Source organism: Anabrus simplex, chromosome 2, assembly GCF_040414725.1.
Source record: "Anabrus simplex isolate iqAnaSimp1 chromosome 2, ASM4041472v1, whole genome shotgun sequence".
NCBI lineage: Eukaryota > Metazoa > Arthropoda > Insecta > Orthoptera > Tettigoniidae > Anabrus > Anabrus simplex.
In genome coordinates, this window is record NC_090266.1 from 340,754,497 (window position 1) to 340,772,684 (window position 18,188).

Sequence of the window (18,188 nt, forward strand, 5' to 3'; positions counted from 1 at the left end):
ATCCCGACCAATGCACGTGGGATTTTTGAAATGAAATGTCACGTCCTTGTCGATTGAATACCAAGTAGAACTGGAAGTCCTATGGGTATATGACTACGATATCAACAGTCGCGTAAAATGACAAGCTTGCTTGCTCTGATTCAATCTCTTGAGAATATTCCCAATGCCTGTATGATTCTCAAAGTTTCAGCTGTGAATTTGAAAGTGGATGAGTAGTGGTGGTAGTGTTGTTGTTACAATTGAACGTGAGTTATATGTATATCAGGGTGAAGAGCAGATTTTACATATGACTAGGAATTACTTACAAATCATGTTTAGATATGTCACATAAATGTACAGTGGAGAAGCTAATGAAGCTTAAGTGCCACAATAGTAGTTTGTGGGTATTCAACAAAAACTTTTAAAATTTGAAACAAAAGCAATATTATATTTGAAAAATAGTGTACATAAAGTTTGATTTTCTTTACATGAGTATTGTGTGCCCACATTTTGATATCTGACTATATCTGAGGTATTTTTAAAAAATACATTTTCAAATTATGAATAGAGCTAAGTGCCATATGCCTGAGCTTATTAACTGAACTGACTCCAATACATTCTGGATCAGTTTAGTCTAATCAAGCACTGATTCTGCAGTAGAAGTCTTGATTTTCGTCATCAACAAAGTTGATCATAGACTGCATTTTTTTTGCTTTCTTGTTGGCCTCTGGAAGTGGAATGATATCTGGCAGGGTTTTCAATTCCGTTGATAGAGTATTTTCCAGTGTAATACCCCTTTTGAAAACATGGCATATTCCCCACTTCAGAAGTCCACTGAAGTTTTCTTTAAACATAACAACACCAAGATTGTCATTTGTCACCTTCGGTCATGATATTTGTGATATCTTTAACATCGAAGTGACTATAATTTTGCTTGCTGCCATTTTTAAAGTCAAGAAACTTTCCACCCATATCTAAAACACTGAATGGTCTTGAACAGGGCCATCCAAATAGCGCTCTGGCCGCGCTCCAAGCCAGTGCTCCGAGCGCTTTGGGGGAAGGTAGTTTCGGTAGTGGTGGGAGGACCTTGGCTGGCTGAGCGAGCAGCCGATCCATCAGTCGCTAGTCGAGTCCAATGCGCTTTGTTGACAGAGTGTAACTAAATCAGTTTCGCAGCTGTCGTAAAATGGCGTATGACTTTTACTGCCGGGAGTGTCCGAGGAGAAGTTTGGCTCGCTAGATGCAGATCTTTCGATTTGACGCCCATAAGCAACTTGCATGTCATGATGAGGATGAAATGATGATGAATACGACACATACACCCAGTTCCCCTGCCAGCGAAATTAAACAATTATGGTTAAAATTCCAGACCCTGCCGGGAATCAAACCCGGGACCCCTGTGACCAAAGGCCAGCACGCTAACCATTTAGCCATGGAGCCGGACGCAGCTGTCATTTGTGAACATCATACGAAAAAAGGAGTGGTGAAGCAGCAGCCTTTAAAGCAGAATGGGAAATTTCCTTTTTCTGTACAGCTTATAAAGGGCATGCCAAATGTTTAGTGTGCCACGGAGATTGTGTGTGTTTAAAATAAACACAATTTGGAACGGCACTGCAGTGCCGACCACAGGGATGATTATGGTGATTTGACAGACACCAGTCGCCAAGCTTAAAGTCGTAATGGGAACAGTTGTGCGAATGGTAAATTTTTTTCGCTCCCATGGACTCACGCACCATCAATTCAAAGAGTTCTTGGATGAAATCGAAGCGGAGTATCCGGATATCCCGTACCATGCAGAAGTAAGATGGCTGAGCAAGTCAAAGATGCTTCATCGTGTTTTTTGCTTGCGGAACGCAACAGATACCTTTTGTGACATGAAAGAGCGGCCCGAAGTTCTTTTGCGTGATCCTGAGTGGGTGGCGGGCTTGGCATTTTTAAGTGACATTACTGCCCATCTGAATGCTTTGAACACTTCGCTTCAGGGCGAAAAGCACAATATCTGCGATTTGGTTTAAAGAATTCAAGCGTTCAAAATAAAACTGATTTTGTGGGAAAACCAGATGCGTGCAAGGAACACAGGACATTTTCTATAGCTTGAAACAGTGAAAGAAGGTATCGACTTTGATGAGTACTTGCAGGTAATCCACCAATTACAAGAAGAGTTTGAAAAGAGATTTTCAGAATTATCAGAACTCCAAGCGGTGTTAGATGTATTTGTTCGACCATTTTCTCTTAGAGCAGACAGTGCTCCACAATTAAGAGTTGATTGAACTTTTTTTTTTTTTTTGCTAGGGGCTTTACGTCGCACCGACACAGATAGGTCTTATGGCGACGATGGGATAGGAAAGGCCTAGGAGTTGGAAGGAAGCGGCCGTGGCCTTAATTAAGGTACAGCCCCAGCATTTGCCTGGTGTGAAAATGGGAAACCACGGAAAACCATCTTCAGGGCTGCCGATAGTGGGATTCGAACCTACTATCTCCCGGATGCAAGCTCACAGCCGCGCGCCTCTACGCGCACGGCCATCTCGCCCGGTTGATTGAACTTAAAGACCACTTTCAAATGTCACGAAGTTTAGAAGAATTTTAAACAGCGGCTTTCTGCAAGAAGAATACGCACTTTTGTATCAACGTGCATGTAAAGTTCTGTCAATGTTCGCTAAACGTACATTTGTGAGCGTTTCTTTTCGGTTCTTAAGCTTACCAAAAGTAACATCGTGCAACGATGAGCGATAGAAACTTTCGCAATTGTTTAAGAATAGCTGTGTCCAGAAATATTGTACCCAATTTGGAGAAGATTATTTGCTCCAAAACTAAAAGCTCATAAAAACGACTGAGCAAAAGTCACTCAAGGTCTGTACTATCTGTTCATATTTGTAAAATTTTGTTGAATTTTCCTCTCAGATATGTTCTAATTTCAGATTTGAATAAATCACATTATTCTTTACTTAACACTTGATTTTGTTTCCTGCATATCCCATAATCGGAGTACCTTTCGATTTATATATGTGGTATATTTGTGGTGGCAAAACAGCCCTATCAATATGATGTCAACAAACCCACAAAAGCCGTCGGCCGCACGTCTGTACGTACATATCTAGTCAGCGCGGTCCGAACGTCGTCTGTCTCAGGTCTCCTCGCTGCCACACTGTAGTGGTGGTAGGGGAAGGAGCGCTAGTCTGACTGCCCAGTGCTCCTCGAGCGCAATGACTGGATGGCCCTGGTCTTGAAGGTCTTGCAGTTGTTATCACCTTCCTTACATCTTCCAACTCCTGGACCTTGGCACCCTTCCACCTTTATTCAATGATTGCAAAGTCCCTATCAGATGCAGCGAATGTACTGTATTTTGTTCACTTTTATAGGCACAAAAAGTAAGTGGGGGGTGCAATATGTGATAGCCCCCAATTTTGTGCAGTGAACATATGACTTATTGGCTATAAAGAGTTATAAATTGTGCATGTGGGTAGTCTACACTGTTATTTAACAAATTTATGATCGTATTCTGAGTCTTACTGGCTACCTTCATTGGATGGCAGTATGCTCAAAGTGGAAACTTGTCCACTATGGAATATTTTCTCAGTCCCGGCGAAGCTTACGGCATTATAACGTTCTTACTTTTGTATAGTGTGGAATCTCCTCAATGCGGAAATGGAAACAGGAAATGGAAGAATTCTTTAAAATCTACTTGTACAATGCAAAAAATATTAGGAACTGATGCAGTCCTATGTCCAATATTTGTGCATTTTGGGTGCTGGTATAATCAATGTCATTTGTTCAAGAAACTGATGCACGTATTTGGAGAGAGTGTAATGTAGATGGGGGAATGAATGAAGTGCTTGAAAACACATCGGCAATATCAAACTTGTGTCAAGCAAGAAACATTCCCTGCGAGGCAAAGAACTTCATTCGAAGTGATGAACAACTTACAACACACATTTTCGAATCAGCTAGAGCCCTTGTACCAGAAAGGCACCATTAGAAAGAAGAGGAAACAAGTTTCTTTGTCTGATCTGTGGAAGAAAGCTTAGTGTTGTGAAGTACTGTAAAGAGTTTTATGATAGAAATAAGTTTAAGGAGCATATTCCCAGTGTTCTGAAATAGAATAATATAGTGTTGTAATATTGCCAAAATGATATACTGTGTATCATTCTGTATGTAATAATCAAATGCAGTAATGATACTCGTTATAAGTAACAAATCAGTGTACTACCGTACTATATATACCAGTCTGGATAACTGAGCATCATGAGTCGGCAGATACAGGTAAGCTCTAAATAATATTTAAAATGACTGTTTGCTGTTTTAAGGCAAAAAAAAAAAAAAAAAACGATGCTTTGTGTAATATCAAAACTTGTCTAATTTGGAAAAAAATCTTGGTCCCGTACGATTCCGCTTTGAGCAATTTTTACTGTATTTCTAAATTTAAAAAAAAAACCAAAAAAAACAATAAATTGTGTAAATGGTGAACACAGGACTTTTAGTCCTAAATATAGTAAATATAATCGGTTGGTTTTATTTATTATCATATCACATCATTTATTTCATCTCCTGAACCCCTCTGCTAAGGTAGACGTCAGGAAGGGCATCCGGTTTTAAACTCACTACGAAGATATCTCTCACTTCATACCTGACCCTGTAGAGAAACAGTTTTATTTATCATATTATGCAATATTAACACAAAAGAACAAAAAAGAACTTAAGTCCAGTCATTTGTGTCTGTCAGTTGAGCAGTAGGCCAATCACTCAGTAAACCTAATCACTGCTTGCATTTGAATTATAGTCGCCTGTGCTGCTAGCTTCGCTGCTACCGGCATTGTTACAATACCAAATGACATCATCTTCACTGCCATCAAGAGCATTCGAGATCCTGGGCTTTTTTAATAGTTTTGTTCCTGATTAGAGGCCAAACAATGAGAATCTACTCACTAACGGTTTCTAGAGATGGTCTCTATATTCTCTCAATCCCGAGGTGGTTCAGTTCTTTTCAGGCACACCCCCAATGGAGGTGAGCTGCATGCACTATTTTACCGCATATCAACCTTCATGCCATTCTTAAATCTCTGTAAGTACCAGGAATCAAACTCAGGCCCCTGAGAACAGCAGCTAATAGTGCTGGAGAGGCAGACATTCTCAACTACAAAACACAGACATATTGCATGACTGCTGTGTGCTTGCATTGCACGGGTTGGCCAGACAAAACTATTCACCTATTTATGTGATGCCGTCGAAGCTGCAGTATGGCTTGTACCTGCTATGAAGTGGAATTGTTGTTCTACTCTGACGAATTACACTGGGGGGATCTTATATGCAAGCTTAATTTTTTTTCCATTTTCTTTGTCTCAAAGTCAGCAGGGGTCTGATACACGAGGAAATACGATATGTGTCACCACAAGGAATTTGTCGTCTATTCTTTCAAATAATCCAGTGGCAACAAGGAAAATGTACAAAAACAGGATCATTATGTTCTTGATCTGACCACAGCAATTATCATTCTAAATACAAACATTTTCTTTGTAGGTAAGGTGTTGCTCATTAATGAGAGAAGAAGCCATTAGATTACTTCCGCGTGAAGATTGGTCTTCATGCCATAGACAAATTATTGCATCAGATATATCAGAAATGTGAATGCCGAAGTTATAACATCCTAACTACATAGCAGAGTGGGTTAAGTTGGGGATTTGAAACATTTTTTTGCAAGTCCAAAGAAATGTTGCTTGCATTAGCAAACGTACTTGTGTTTGCATTATTTACTTCCATATCTATTATTACAAACTGAACGAAACAGAGATGATGCATGAAGCAACAGAAATGGTACGGTAGCTTCAAGTGAGAAATTTGATCTATTAGCATTGCAAGAGGTGTTGAAACATACACCCAGCACTATCTTTTGCTAGCTGTAAAAACTATTAAGACTGAAGGATGTACTTAAACTCGGTAGTTGGCAGTTGGCTTTGGCACATGTCTATGTTAGCCAGCTGTAACTCACTTTTTAACATTTTGGCACTTAGCTCCAGTAGATTTTCCACTCTACAGTTATTGAAATAATTTTCTTTATTTTTGGGAATAAGATTAACGACTGTTTATTTCAGAGATAAAAGTTAATAACGTAATTTGTACTGATAATTCTTTTAATATAACAGGTTTCAACATTATTAATCAACATTGTAGATTTTGCAACCTATTTTTGAAAATTTGTTTAAAATAGTTTGTGCAAAATAGACTGTGCAAAGTGTGGAATAAGCAATTCCTAAATCTCCAGCTACTTTAAATTTAGTTTTGCATGGATTATTCACTTCTTATATAAATTTTACTTTCTTGTCCAGCATATAATTTTTTCTCTCTCTGTTCTCCATGGCCGACTGACAGCAGCATACAATTTCTGTTGATAGAACCGCAGTTTTTATTACTCAGTATGACAAATGTCAGTTGTCTACATCAGTTTAATGTATCTCATTCAAATAACCTGCTTAAATTTAAAATGGAAGCGTGTCCTATGTCTCAAATATGTCTCTTAATCATTCTACTACCGGGCGAGTTGGCCGTGCGCGTAGAGGGGCGCGGCTGTGAGCTTGCATCCGGGAGATAGTAGGTTCGAATCCCACTATCGGCAGCCCTGAAGATGGTTTTCCGTGGTTTCCCATTTTCACACCAGGCAAATGCTGGGGCTGTACCTTAATTAAGGCCACAGCCGCTTCCTTCCAACTCCTAGGCCTTTCCCATCCCATTGTCGCCATAAGACCTATCTGTGTCGGTGCGACGTAAAGCCCCTAGCAAAAAAAAAAAATCATTCTACTTTAGCTGTATGCAGCGTTATCACTTCCCACGACCTTCTTACACTACCGCACCACATTTCTCAGACATCTGCTGCTAAAATCCCACCGCCAGCAAAGCTCGCTCTAATGTATAACATTTCTAACTTGCCTGTGTTTTGACCAGAGAAAATTAATATGTCAGCAACATTATTTTAACTTTGCTAATTACAAATAAACTGCACTTAATGAGAATGAATACATATAACACTGAATTACGTGTAAATGTGTTATATACAAATGAGGGTTAATTAACATGTTTTTAAGTTTTATTTTGCCAGGACCTACAGAAATTTTCGTATAAAATATATTTACGCAGAACTGAGTTACATAGAAACCAGTCGCAATTTTATTATTATTTATTTGTTAAAATCCATTCAATTGCCATGGATTTTTTGAGACACCAAGGTGTTATATTTTTCTCCCACTGGAGTTCTTTAAGGTGGCAGAAGCCAATGACATGGAGTTGTCATATAAACACCCTTACATGCCACAGTCGTTGCTGTGATTGAACATGCTTCCTGGTAAAAGAAGGATGATGACTAACTGACAGCACTACCCAGATTAGCTGTTTTAGTTTCAATGAATTTATAACCACTGCATGGTTTATCGATATGTGCATTGTGTGCTGCTGTGTTTTAGAGATTAATAGAGAGTTCTATTTCACGTTTGATTTTACTGAGTCAGATCTTGGTAATTTTCTGTTCTGGTCTGTTCAGACACAACCTTTAGAATATGTGATAATTTGCAACAATGTAACTTAAGTTTAAGGAATCTCTTTCCAGGACAGTGATTGTGAACTGTCAGCTTCCATTGCTGGTTTCAATTTGAAGGTTCAATTTTCCACTAATCTATCAGTTTAGAAGATGACAAAAAAAAGAACTGTTACTAAATGTATGAGTTATTGTGTAATAGAAACTAAGATTACCCCTGCACCATTGCTTTTCAGGGTGCAGAAAAACTTTGTCTTGTAAATTAAGTACAAATAATTTGAACATAGGAACCATAAGTCTGTGGTGATGAAGTTTCGTCTGCCTACCTCCCAGCCGCTTGAGCCTAAACAAGCCACGTTATTTTTTGCTGAGGCACTGTCCTCACAACCTTCCATCTTCCTTGTGTTCTTCCGTCTGTCCGTTGTCCCCCCTTCCAGCAACATTATGTGGTGGTGATCCTTGATAGAGCTATTACATTCAAAACCCATTGTAAGAGTAATAAGATGAAACTCTCCACACAAGCAGTCTTATTCACAAATTGGCAGGGCCACAGTGGAGCTCTTATCCTCAGACAATCCGAACTTCAGCAATGGCACTGTGTTTTTCTGCTGCTGAATATGCTTCCCCAGTCTGGTACAGTTCATCTCATGCCAGACAGGTAGATACGGCTCTCAATGAAACCTGCAGGTTAATTACAGGTTGCTTAAAGCCTACTCCGACAGATAAGCTCTATTACCTGGCTGGAATAGCGCCTCCCTGTGTACGTAGAGAAGTAGCTGCCAACAGGGAGAGGCTTAAAGTGGAACAGAGCAGTGCCCACCCGCTGCATGGACATAGTCCTCCTTGGCAATGGCTGAGATCCTGCAAAAGTTTCCTGAGGACGTCTTAAGTGCTTACCGTCTCACACCAGAGAAGGCAAGGCTGGAGCTGTGGAAGAACAGGACCCCTCACCTCCGCGGATGGATGCCAGCAGCTGAGCAGTTACCAGCTGAACATAACGAAAGCTGGCTGGTGTGGATGTCCTTGAACAGGCTATGATCAGGAGTGGGAAGATCCAGGGGTAACCTGAAGGAATGGGGCTTCACTACAAGTGACACAAGGTGTGAATGTGGACAAGAATAAACTATGAGCCACATGCTTCATTGCCCCCTGTGCCCAACATCTTGCACAGAGGATGATCTACAAACTGCTCCGAGTGCATTGGACATTGCAAAATACTGGGCATGTGTAGTATCATGTCACATGTTATGCTTTTTGTACTTCAAGCTGACTTGTATGTGAACTGTACATTTGTGTATTTTCAACTCTAGAATAATAATAATAATAATAATAATAATAATAATAATATAATAATAATAATAATAATAATAATAATAATAATATGTGGTTTCATCAGTCACCACTCCCACTCCTCCCTTCTGGCAAGGTCGTGTAGTTTCATACATGTTATTAGTTCATTCACAAGGACTGTAGTACACTTCCTTGTTCACTTTGCATCATGATATTTACGTTTATGTTGTTTTCAACTGCTGTACTTGCAATATTAGTGCAGTGTTGCGGTTTAGTGCTTTGTTGTGTTTGTTATTGCATTCAGTGCGGTCTTGTCTTTGTTATTGTGTTTAGTATGTGTTGTGTTGTGACATATTGATTATGGTATCAGTTCAACCCAACACGGACGGATGTGATTACACGTGAAACAAACTTGCTGATGCGCATTTGGTTTTTGGTGCTGCTTTGGGCAGTTCTGCTGAGGCCTGGACAATTAAACGTGACCAGCAGCCGAACATAAATTTACATTCATGCCAAATGTTTCTAAATATTGTAACGTGTTGGCGGGGTAGATAAATAAATAAATGAGTACAGCACCTGGTAGCGTCCTATTTCTAAGATTTATTAACTACGCACTACAATTACAGATTTACACACATACAGACGATAGCCGAGCTTACAACTTACACACGTACACGGTCACACACTTACAGACGGTTCGCGCTCTCTCTCTTGGTTTCTCTTATGTTCCATCTACAATGGCACACACACATACACACAGAGTCATCGGTTATTTACAGTACACTCTCTCAGCCACTCAGTCACACTCGTTAGCGCTGTCGCGGTCCACAGCCTACACGTCAGCCTCGCAGGTCGGGATAGTATCCGCTGTTCACTCAACCCGTTGAACTCCGCAGTCTTCACACGTCGTCTCCTAGTGTTCCCTTCTTCGCCGCTCCAGAACACTCCAGGTTCTCCTCCAGCAACCAGCCACAAGGGACGCACACACACACGACGTCAGGGGAACAGGCACGAGTCCTCGGCTCCAACAGGCTGATACTCTTATCAGGCTGACATCTCAGCCCAGGCTACCACTGACTGCGCTCTCTGCTCACTCACTCTCTAACTCTCACTCACCAATTCTCACTGACTAGCTCTCACTGACTCACTGCAGGCAGGTTGTTCCTCTCTTATATACCTGCGCTGGTTCTTCTAGAATCGTCCGGATGCTGGACGAATCCAGAGACATCACGAGATGGAACACTCCAGATTAATCGCGGAGTCATTTCTGTCATCCCACATGGCGCGACCACGGACAGAAGAGAGAAGGGCCCGCCCAGCACTTAAATGATGCTTGCGATTGGCGCGCTCGACTCTAAGGGGGTGGGGGCGATGGGTGACGAGCTCGGCGCGTAGCGACTTGGCATGGCGGACGCTGTACCCATTACATTGCCCCCTCCTTAAGGCTGCTCGTCCTGAGCGGCCCCACGATACGCTGCAAGATGGTTTGTTCGGTTGGCCACCACCTTCCCATGGGGGATCCGCTGGGTCCGGTCGACGGTGTCTTCGTTTCCGGTGATAACGGTCAGCAAGTCCTCGTGTGGCAGCCGGAACTTTGGTGGTTTTCCTTTCGTCCACACCCGCGTTTACTTTCAGGGCTTGAGCGCCTTCGTAGTCCTCTGGTGTGATGCCCGGGACTGGTTTGCTCGTCCCGGGCTTAGCCCTGCTGGATTTCCTCTTCTTCTGGGGTGCGGAATTTGATGTTCGTACCGGTACGCAGCTTCGTGCCGGAACAAGTGTCCTAGTCAGGTAGCATCCTCGTTCTTTGGTTATCGGTTCGTCTTCCATTGCTGCTCCGTCTCCTAGTAGGGGTCCCTCCAGCCGTGCCGTTGCAGTCGCTGCCTCTGTTTCGTGGGCCATCATCAGGGCCTCTTCGTAGTTCTGTTTCTTGCCGATCGTCCTCTCTGGACGGACCTCAGTGCCACTCGCGATAACTCTTCCACAGTCACGTCACCTAGTCGCTCGATCTCGGCGTCGATTATCCGCGGCGTTATATCTGTGCACTGAGTACTCTCCTGCAAGTGGACTCGGTGGGTCACTCTCTGTTGGTGGACGCCGCAGCGTACGTCGAGCACTCCCATAACCTCCTCGTAGGTCGAACTTGGCTGGGGGCTGCGTTGTACACGTAGTCCGGTGATCGGATATTCGGCACTCTTCTTGGACGTCGATCCGGTCTTGAACTGGGTCTGGCATGTTCTCTTGGAAGTAAAGCCGGCGTCCCGTAGGTTTTCCAACTTCACGATGGTGGAGCCGCCGTCACTGCTAGCAGGATTCATTCGCGTCTCCACAGCCATCGTTTCCGCACGCAGGGCACTCACTTCCACCTCTGGGCCTCGAACTCCGGACTCCACAACCGCGAGCATCTCTTCGGATCCCTTCTCGTCCCGTTCATTGCCATCCCGCACATCGTCATCGTCGACCTCGGTTTCGAGAGAGCGCACTTCGTCTCCTGACTTTAACTGCTCACTCTTCCGTTCACTCATATCGGTTTCCAGCTGGTCCGGGTTTGACCTCCGCTCAGATCTCAGTTCACTAATGAGTTCGGCATAGGAAGATAATATTTTGTTTTCAAGCTCACTAAACTTGCTTAGAAAAATCTGAAGCTGTTCGGAATTCATTTCGCTAGTATATATTTCTGTCGACTACAAAATTCGCTACCCGGTACTCGATTCTGACACCAGTTTTACTTAAGAGTTTATCCACTAGTTTACCACACTTGTCCATCCCACTTCTGACGCCAGTTGTTACGTATTGGCGGGGTAGATAAATAAATAAATAAATGAGTACAGCACCTGGTAACGTCCTATTTCTAAGATTTATTAACTACGCACTACAATTACAGATTTACACACATACAGATGATAGCCGAGCTTTTAACTTACACACGTACATGGTCACACACTTACAGACGGTTCGCGCTCTCTCTCTCTTGGTTTCTCTTATGTTCCATCTACAATGGCACACACACATACACACAGAGTCATCGGTTATTTACAGTACACTTTCTCAGCCACTCAGTCACACTCGTTAGCGCTGTCGCGGTCCACAGCCTACACGTCAGCCTCGCAGGTCGGGATAGTATCCGCTGTTCACTCAACCCGTTGAACTCCGCAGTCTTCACACATCGTCTCCTAGTGTTCCCTTCTTCGCTGCTCCAGAACACTTCAGGTTCTCCTCCAGCAGCCAGCCACAAGGGACGCACACACACACGACGTCAGGGGAACAGGCACGAGTCCTCGGCTCTAACAGGCTGATACTCTATCAGGCTGACATCTCAGCCCAGGCTACCACTGACTGCGCTCTCCGCTCACTCACTCTCTAACTCTCACTCACCAATTCTCACTGACTAGCTCTCACTGACTCACTGCAGGCAGGTTGTTCCTCTCTTATATACCTGCGCTGGTTCTTCTAGAATCGTCCGGATGCTGGATGAATCCAGAGACATCACGAGATGGAACACTCCAGATTAATCGCGGAGTCATTTCTTCTTTTTTTTTTTTTTTTTTTTTTTTTTTGCTAGTTGCTTTACGTGACACAGATAGGTCTTATGGCGACGATGGGACAGGGAAGGGCTAGGAGTGGGAAGGAAGCGGCCATGGCCTTAATTAAGGTACAGCCCCAGCATTTGCCTGGTGTGAAAATGGGAAACCACGGAAAACCATTTTCAGGGCTGCCGACAGTGGGGTTCGAACCTACTATCTCCCGAATACTGGATACTGGCCGCATTTAAGCGACTGCAGCTATCGAGCTCGGTGGAGTCATTTCTGTTGTCCCACGCAGCGTGACCACGGACAGAAGAGAGAAGGGCCCGCCCAGCACTTAAATGATGCTCGCGATTGGCACGCTCGACTCTAAGGGGGTGGGGGCGATGGATGACGAGCTTGGCGCGTAGCGACTTGGCATGGTGGACGCTGTACTTATTACAGTATTGACCAGTGCCTGCACGATTTGGGATCACTGTTTGCCAACATACGTGATACAGGTTAACCTAGACAAATGCAGACCCCAGAGTTTGATGAGGAAATTTTAAATGTGTTTGAAAAGTACCCTTCTACCAGAACTTGGAAAGTAGCCTATCAATCGGGAGTTGACCGCTGTCTTGTCTTGAACGTATTAAAAGAACAATCTTCATCCGTACCATAAAGAAAGAATGCAGGCACTGTCCCTGGGCGATTATCCACTGCAGGTTTCATTTCATGATTGGTTTTTGGCAGAAACAGATTAAAATCCTGCTTTCCCTGGACTTGTATTATTTGCTGATGAGTAGGGGATGGATGTTGTTGACCTAAAATCTCACTGAAAATAATCAGCAAAATGCCCTTAAATTTATGGAAAATGCTGTAAAATAACTAAACAATGACTAAAATATTTGACCAAACTGAATTATGGTGACTGTGTAACAAACATTTTACAAGTAATATATCCCTATTCTATTCATTGTTCAACTTTGTTTGTACAGAAATAACTATCACCTAATTTACTTGGAAGTGTATATAAATATGGACATAATGATTTGCTGGATGTAGTACTTTGCTCCCGAAAGAACCTGGGAACACTTCTTGTTCTTTGCACTCGTTACAGCTTTCAGGTGTTTTTTTCGTTTAATGTGCTGTTGTACAGCAAACTTCCTTCCGGCACTCACTTTAGCTCGGAACAATTTATAAAATATAACACACCCATCTTTTGTAAACACGTCTTTTCCAAATGAATTCATTAACTGAATTAGAAATAGGCCTACACTTTGTGATACCCAGCAAGTGGCTGCGCAGTTTGGGTCACATAGCTATCAGCTTGCATTTGGGAGATAGTGGGTTCGAACCTAAATGTCAGCAGTCCTGAAGATGGTTTTCCACGGTTTCGCATTTTGACACCAGGAAAATGCTGGGGCTGTACCTTAATTAAAGCCATGGTCACTTCCTTCCCACTCCTAACCCTACCGGGCAAATTGGCCATGCGGTTATGGGTGCACAGCTGTGAGCTCGCATCCAGGAGATAGTGGGTTCGAACCCCACTCTCGGCAGCCCTGAAGATGGTTTTCCATGGTTTTCCATTTTTACACCAGGCAAATGCTGGGGCTGTACCTTAATTAAGGCCATGACCGCTTCCTTCCCATTCCTAGACCTTTCCTGTCCCATCGCCGCCATAAGACTTATCTCTGTCGGTGCGACGTAAAGCTAATATCAAAAAAAAAAAAAAACCAAACAAACTCCTAGCCCTTCCCAATCCCATCATCGCCATAAGATCTGTCTGTGTCTGTACGACTTAAAATCAAATTGTAAATAGAAAACACTTTGTGATGGTTTCACTTTTGGTATTTTTCTTGCACAGAATTATTTGGGAGGATAATTCTGTACTGAAGCAGAAAGTTATATAACTGTTGTTTCCAATTCCTTTCTTGTTTCCATTTGTTCTTGACCTTGAGGTACACGGGGTGAATGACTGGCTGTTATTATAGTTTGTTATATCACAGAATGACTTTCTATTCTACTGAGCAATGTCCAAATGCAAAGGGAAGAAAGATGACATTTCAACAACATCCGCCCCTATTGATGAGGCATTGTTTACATAAGAGGGTACACTCAGTGCCACAATAATAACGTTTGGGCATATGAAAATCCTCATGCTATTCTTGTTTGCAGTCAGTTTGTGGGCTGGCGTGATTAGCGATAATTTGATTGGGCCTTACGTCCTCCCGCCCAGGCTAGACGGACAGAAGTACTTCTTTTAAAATACCTGTTATAAGAGGTATTGCCTGAACTTTTAGAAAATTTACCACTGGCTGAGCAACTCGTGATGTGGTTCCAGCATGATGGTGTCCCAGCCGATTTTGTCTCAATAATGTGAAACTACATCACATTGTTCACCTGCAGTGAGGTGTGGGTGGTGTCTTGGTCCCCCTTTTCACCTGTCTTAACTCATCTTGACATTTTTTTTCTGTAGGTTCTCATTAAAGACCTGGATTATGTGAAACCCCAGTTGAGAGTGAGAAGGAGTAGTTGCGCTAATAATTGAGGCTGCATGTTGTGTCCGAGAAGCACCGGAAATTTTCCAATGAATGTGAGGATCAATGTTGCGCAGATGTAAATTGTGCCGCCAAGTTGGAGGGAGACATTTCGAACACCTGCTCTGATGTACTGTACGTTCGTTCCTTTTCACTGTCTGCAGCTAAAATGTAAACAGAAAACAAACAGTGTGGAATGTTTACGGTATGCTCGAATGCCTGGGAGGTGGCAGCACCAAAGACTGATGGTTTCTATTGTTCACAATACATGTACTTACACCGTCTGTCACTCATTTAATTTACAAAACAAAGTTTTTTCACACACTGTATAGCACAATGTGTGTCTTGTTTGTTAACTCTTTGAGCCTCCAGTGGTGTATTATCTGCTCTTTCCTTTTTTTATCATATATTTTTAATCACTTTCTCCTTTCAAAAAATAGGCCTCTTAGTTTTTTGTATGTTTATGCACTATCACATTTAGAATCCGAAGTAGCTACGACTTTACTTATGTTAGTCAAGTTTGTCCTTAATGAGAATTTGCCGGAACATTGTGTTTTGAAGTCATTCAGAGCTTGTTCAATGTTCTGCGACTGAACAGTAAATATTTTAATTGCAGAGAATCTCATTACAATTTGTAATGCTTCAATTTTTTTTTTACTTTTCTCTTGTTCTGTTATTAACTAGTACTGTATTATGTTTTTTGCAGTTTACATGCGAACCTAAACAACTTCAAGGTGTAAGGACGAAGTTAGAAGAACTAGGATATGTTATAAGATTAGCTCATTGTGAGTACATTCCATCTATCCAAATTACTCCCAATGAATCAGATATAGAATCAGTCCAGCATCTTTACAGAAAATTGGAGGGAATAACAGATATTACTGGCATATATGATAATATTGCGTGGAATAGCTAATTGTGAAACTTAATATATTCTCTTTTTTTTAACAGTTTAGAAACTGATGGTCAGATACACAGGAATAAACTAAAACCTTACTAGTCTGAAGGTAGACATGGAACATTAAATTGTAAATATTACTATTAAACATTTTAAACATAGGTACTTGTTGAAACATGATGTTTCACATTACCATATCTTTGTATCAGCTGTGATATTGTTGGAGAATACAACAAATAAAATGAGAGCTCAGTGGATTACAGACTGAAAACTCTCATAAAATCTTGTAGCAAGTAAGTAAGATTTGGAGGACATGATCCTTTAACATTAGTGCCTTAAATCTATTAATATAAGTTGTGGTTATATTTCTCTTTTTATATTTTGGCTCTGATTACATTGGAGATAAGTATATTATTGTAATAACCTGCATGTAAAAACACATTTGTCTGCTTTCTTGTTTGGAATTGAATGCTTATCTTAGTGAGCATCATTGTTTCCATAATTATGTTAATGGTAGATTCTATAGAGCCATATTTTCTTGTGGTATGAAAGCACAATATGACGGGGCTTTATCATTTTAATTTTTTTCCCCATAAAGATGATATACCCTTTTCTTATCTTTGTCAAGATTTATCTTTTCCTCGTCTTCAGGTGAAAGATGGTTTTGACCACTTCCAAAGATACATGTTTTTTGGGGTCATGTCCTCCATTGTTCTGAAAGGGAGCATCACTGTAACCAAGTGTGATGACCAAGAGATTGTGGTTTTTAGCAGTTTGAGAGTAGAAATATTCAACATTTTAAATCATACCTTAAGCATTTTGTCACAATTAATTAATTAATTAATTAATTAATATTTTTCTAATTTCATTTGGACAAAGTTCACCTTTTAATTTCATGAAACTAATCTGCTGGCTTAACTCATTCTTTTCTCAGTTACTTTTTGCATCAAAGAATAAATTTGCTCTGTAGTGAATATTACTCATAATGTGTTCATCTAATAACTGTTTTGTTCAATCTAGACTGCCTATAAAATGTTTGTATCATATACAGTTGATTACTAAAGTTGTGTTTTCTCAGTTCTTACTATCCTGAATTTTTTAACAGTCTGTAAAATAATCAGAGTAACAAAAAAAAATGTATGATCTAGTCAAAGGCAACTGAAATGGATTGAAGTAGCCTTGATGCTTGAGGATTATTAACTGTGTAATCGTAGGCCACAGACAGAGCAGGAAAGTAGGGGTTTAAAATACTCTGATTACTGAAACCTTACTGGAGTTGGAGCAGACCAGAAGGTCACAGTCCAAATGAGCCATTTCTGAGTTACTTCTAACAAGTTGGCCTCAGGTAGAAGTACACCATGAAAGAATTGTTTTCCTTGTAGTTTCAAGGATATATGTTTTATATTTCATAAGAATTGTAAATTTGTGCATTTTAAAACTATTTTGCATTTTGAAATCAGTAAAATATTATTTAATTTTGTGTGGTATTTGGCAACTTTTGGACTCATTTTGCATTAATTGCAAATGCAAGAAATCACCATCCCTAGTCATGACGCTAACTTGTAATAAATGGTGGACAGGAAGATTGATGTTGTTCTCTTGTTATATTTAATATGACAATGTAAATAGATGTATATAGGACTCACACCATTATTAATGTTGATTTATGTTCTGTGCTGAAGATAGGTAGTACAGTAGTTTTTAGTCTTAAAACAAATCAAACCGCTTAATGATGTATTCATTCTCGTATTCTTACCTCTTGGTCAAACCTTAAAGAGAGATACTTTAGGACAAGGACGAAATTCAATTTGTTTTTATACTCTGTATTATAATATTGATTTGTGTTGTGAGTTGTATAACTGGGTAATTGAGCCACTTGTAAATTTGTACATTGATTAAATATGTATAATAGGTGTATCATTGTATTCTTACTTGATTTCTTTGCTTGTAGCCAGCTGAAGAAAAGATGCAAAAATTAATAATTTAAACTTTCAGTAGTGAATAAAGTAACATTTTAAATGAAATCTGTCGTATTTTGTATCTCATTACTATCATGATGATACAAGCTACATGTTTTTTTAAAAATCTCTTCCTCTCTTAGGACAGTCACTATATGTACACAGAGTGTATGAACAATGTTGTCCAGTAATCACAGGCAGAGATAATCAGGACAATTAAAATGCAGATAGGAAACAACACTCAGTTCACAGTTTTTATCCATAGTTGACTGGGGAAATATTTTGTAATGTAGTTTTGTGACCATAATTTATCAAGTGGGAGTCTGTGGTCATTGTACTTGGTCTCAGTTTTGTTTTTAAAATTTTGAAAAGCAATCCGAGCAAAGAAACTATTGTATTCGTGCAGTAATTCGACCTCTGGCTTTTGACAGATCTTGATGTTTCATGACTCTCTAGACACCAAAAAAGTGGGTTAGAAACATTATTGTGATTCAAGTCATCCTG

At 40.8% G+C, this 18,188-nt stretch overlaps 1 protein-coding gene across 1 annotated transcript in view; it reads left to right on the plus strand.

The window, feature by feature from the left end:
- Positions 1 to 17,750, plus strand: part of LOC136862814 (probable transcriptional regulatory protein Tlet_1011) — a 69,678-nt gene extending 51,928 nt beyond the window's left edge. The window contains exon 5 of the mRNA XM_067139075.2: positions 15,535 to 17,750. Within this exon, the coding sequence (XP_066995176.1) occupies positions 15,535 to 15,744 (210 nt within the window). The 3' untranslated portion in view covers positions 15,745 to 17,750. The remainder of the gene's footprint in view (positions 1 to 15,534) is intronic.
- The last annotated feature ends 438 nt before the right edge of the window (positions 17,751 to 18,188 follow it).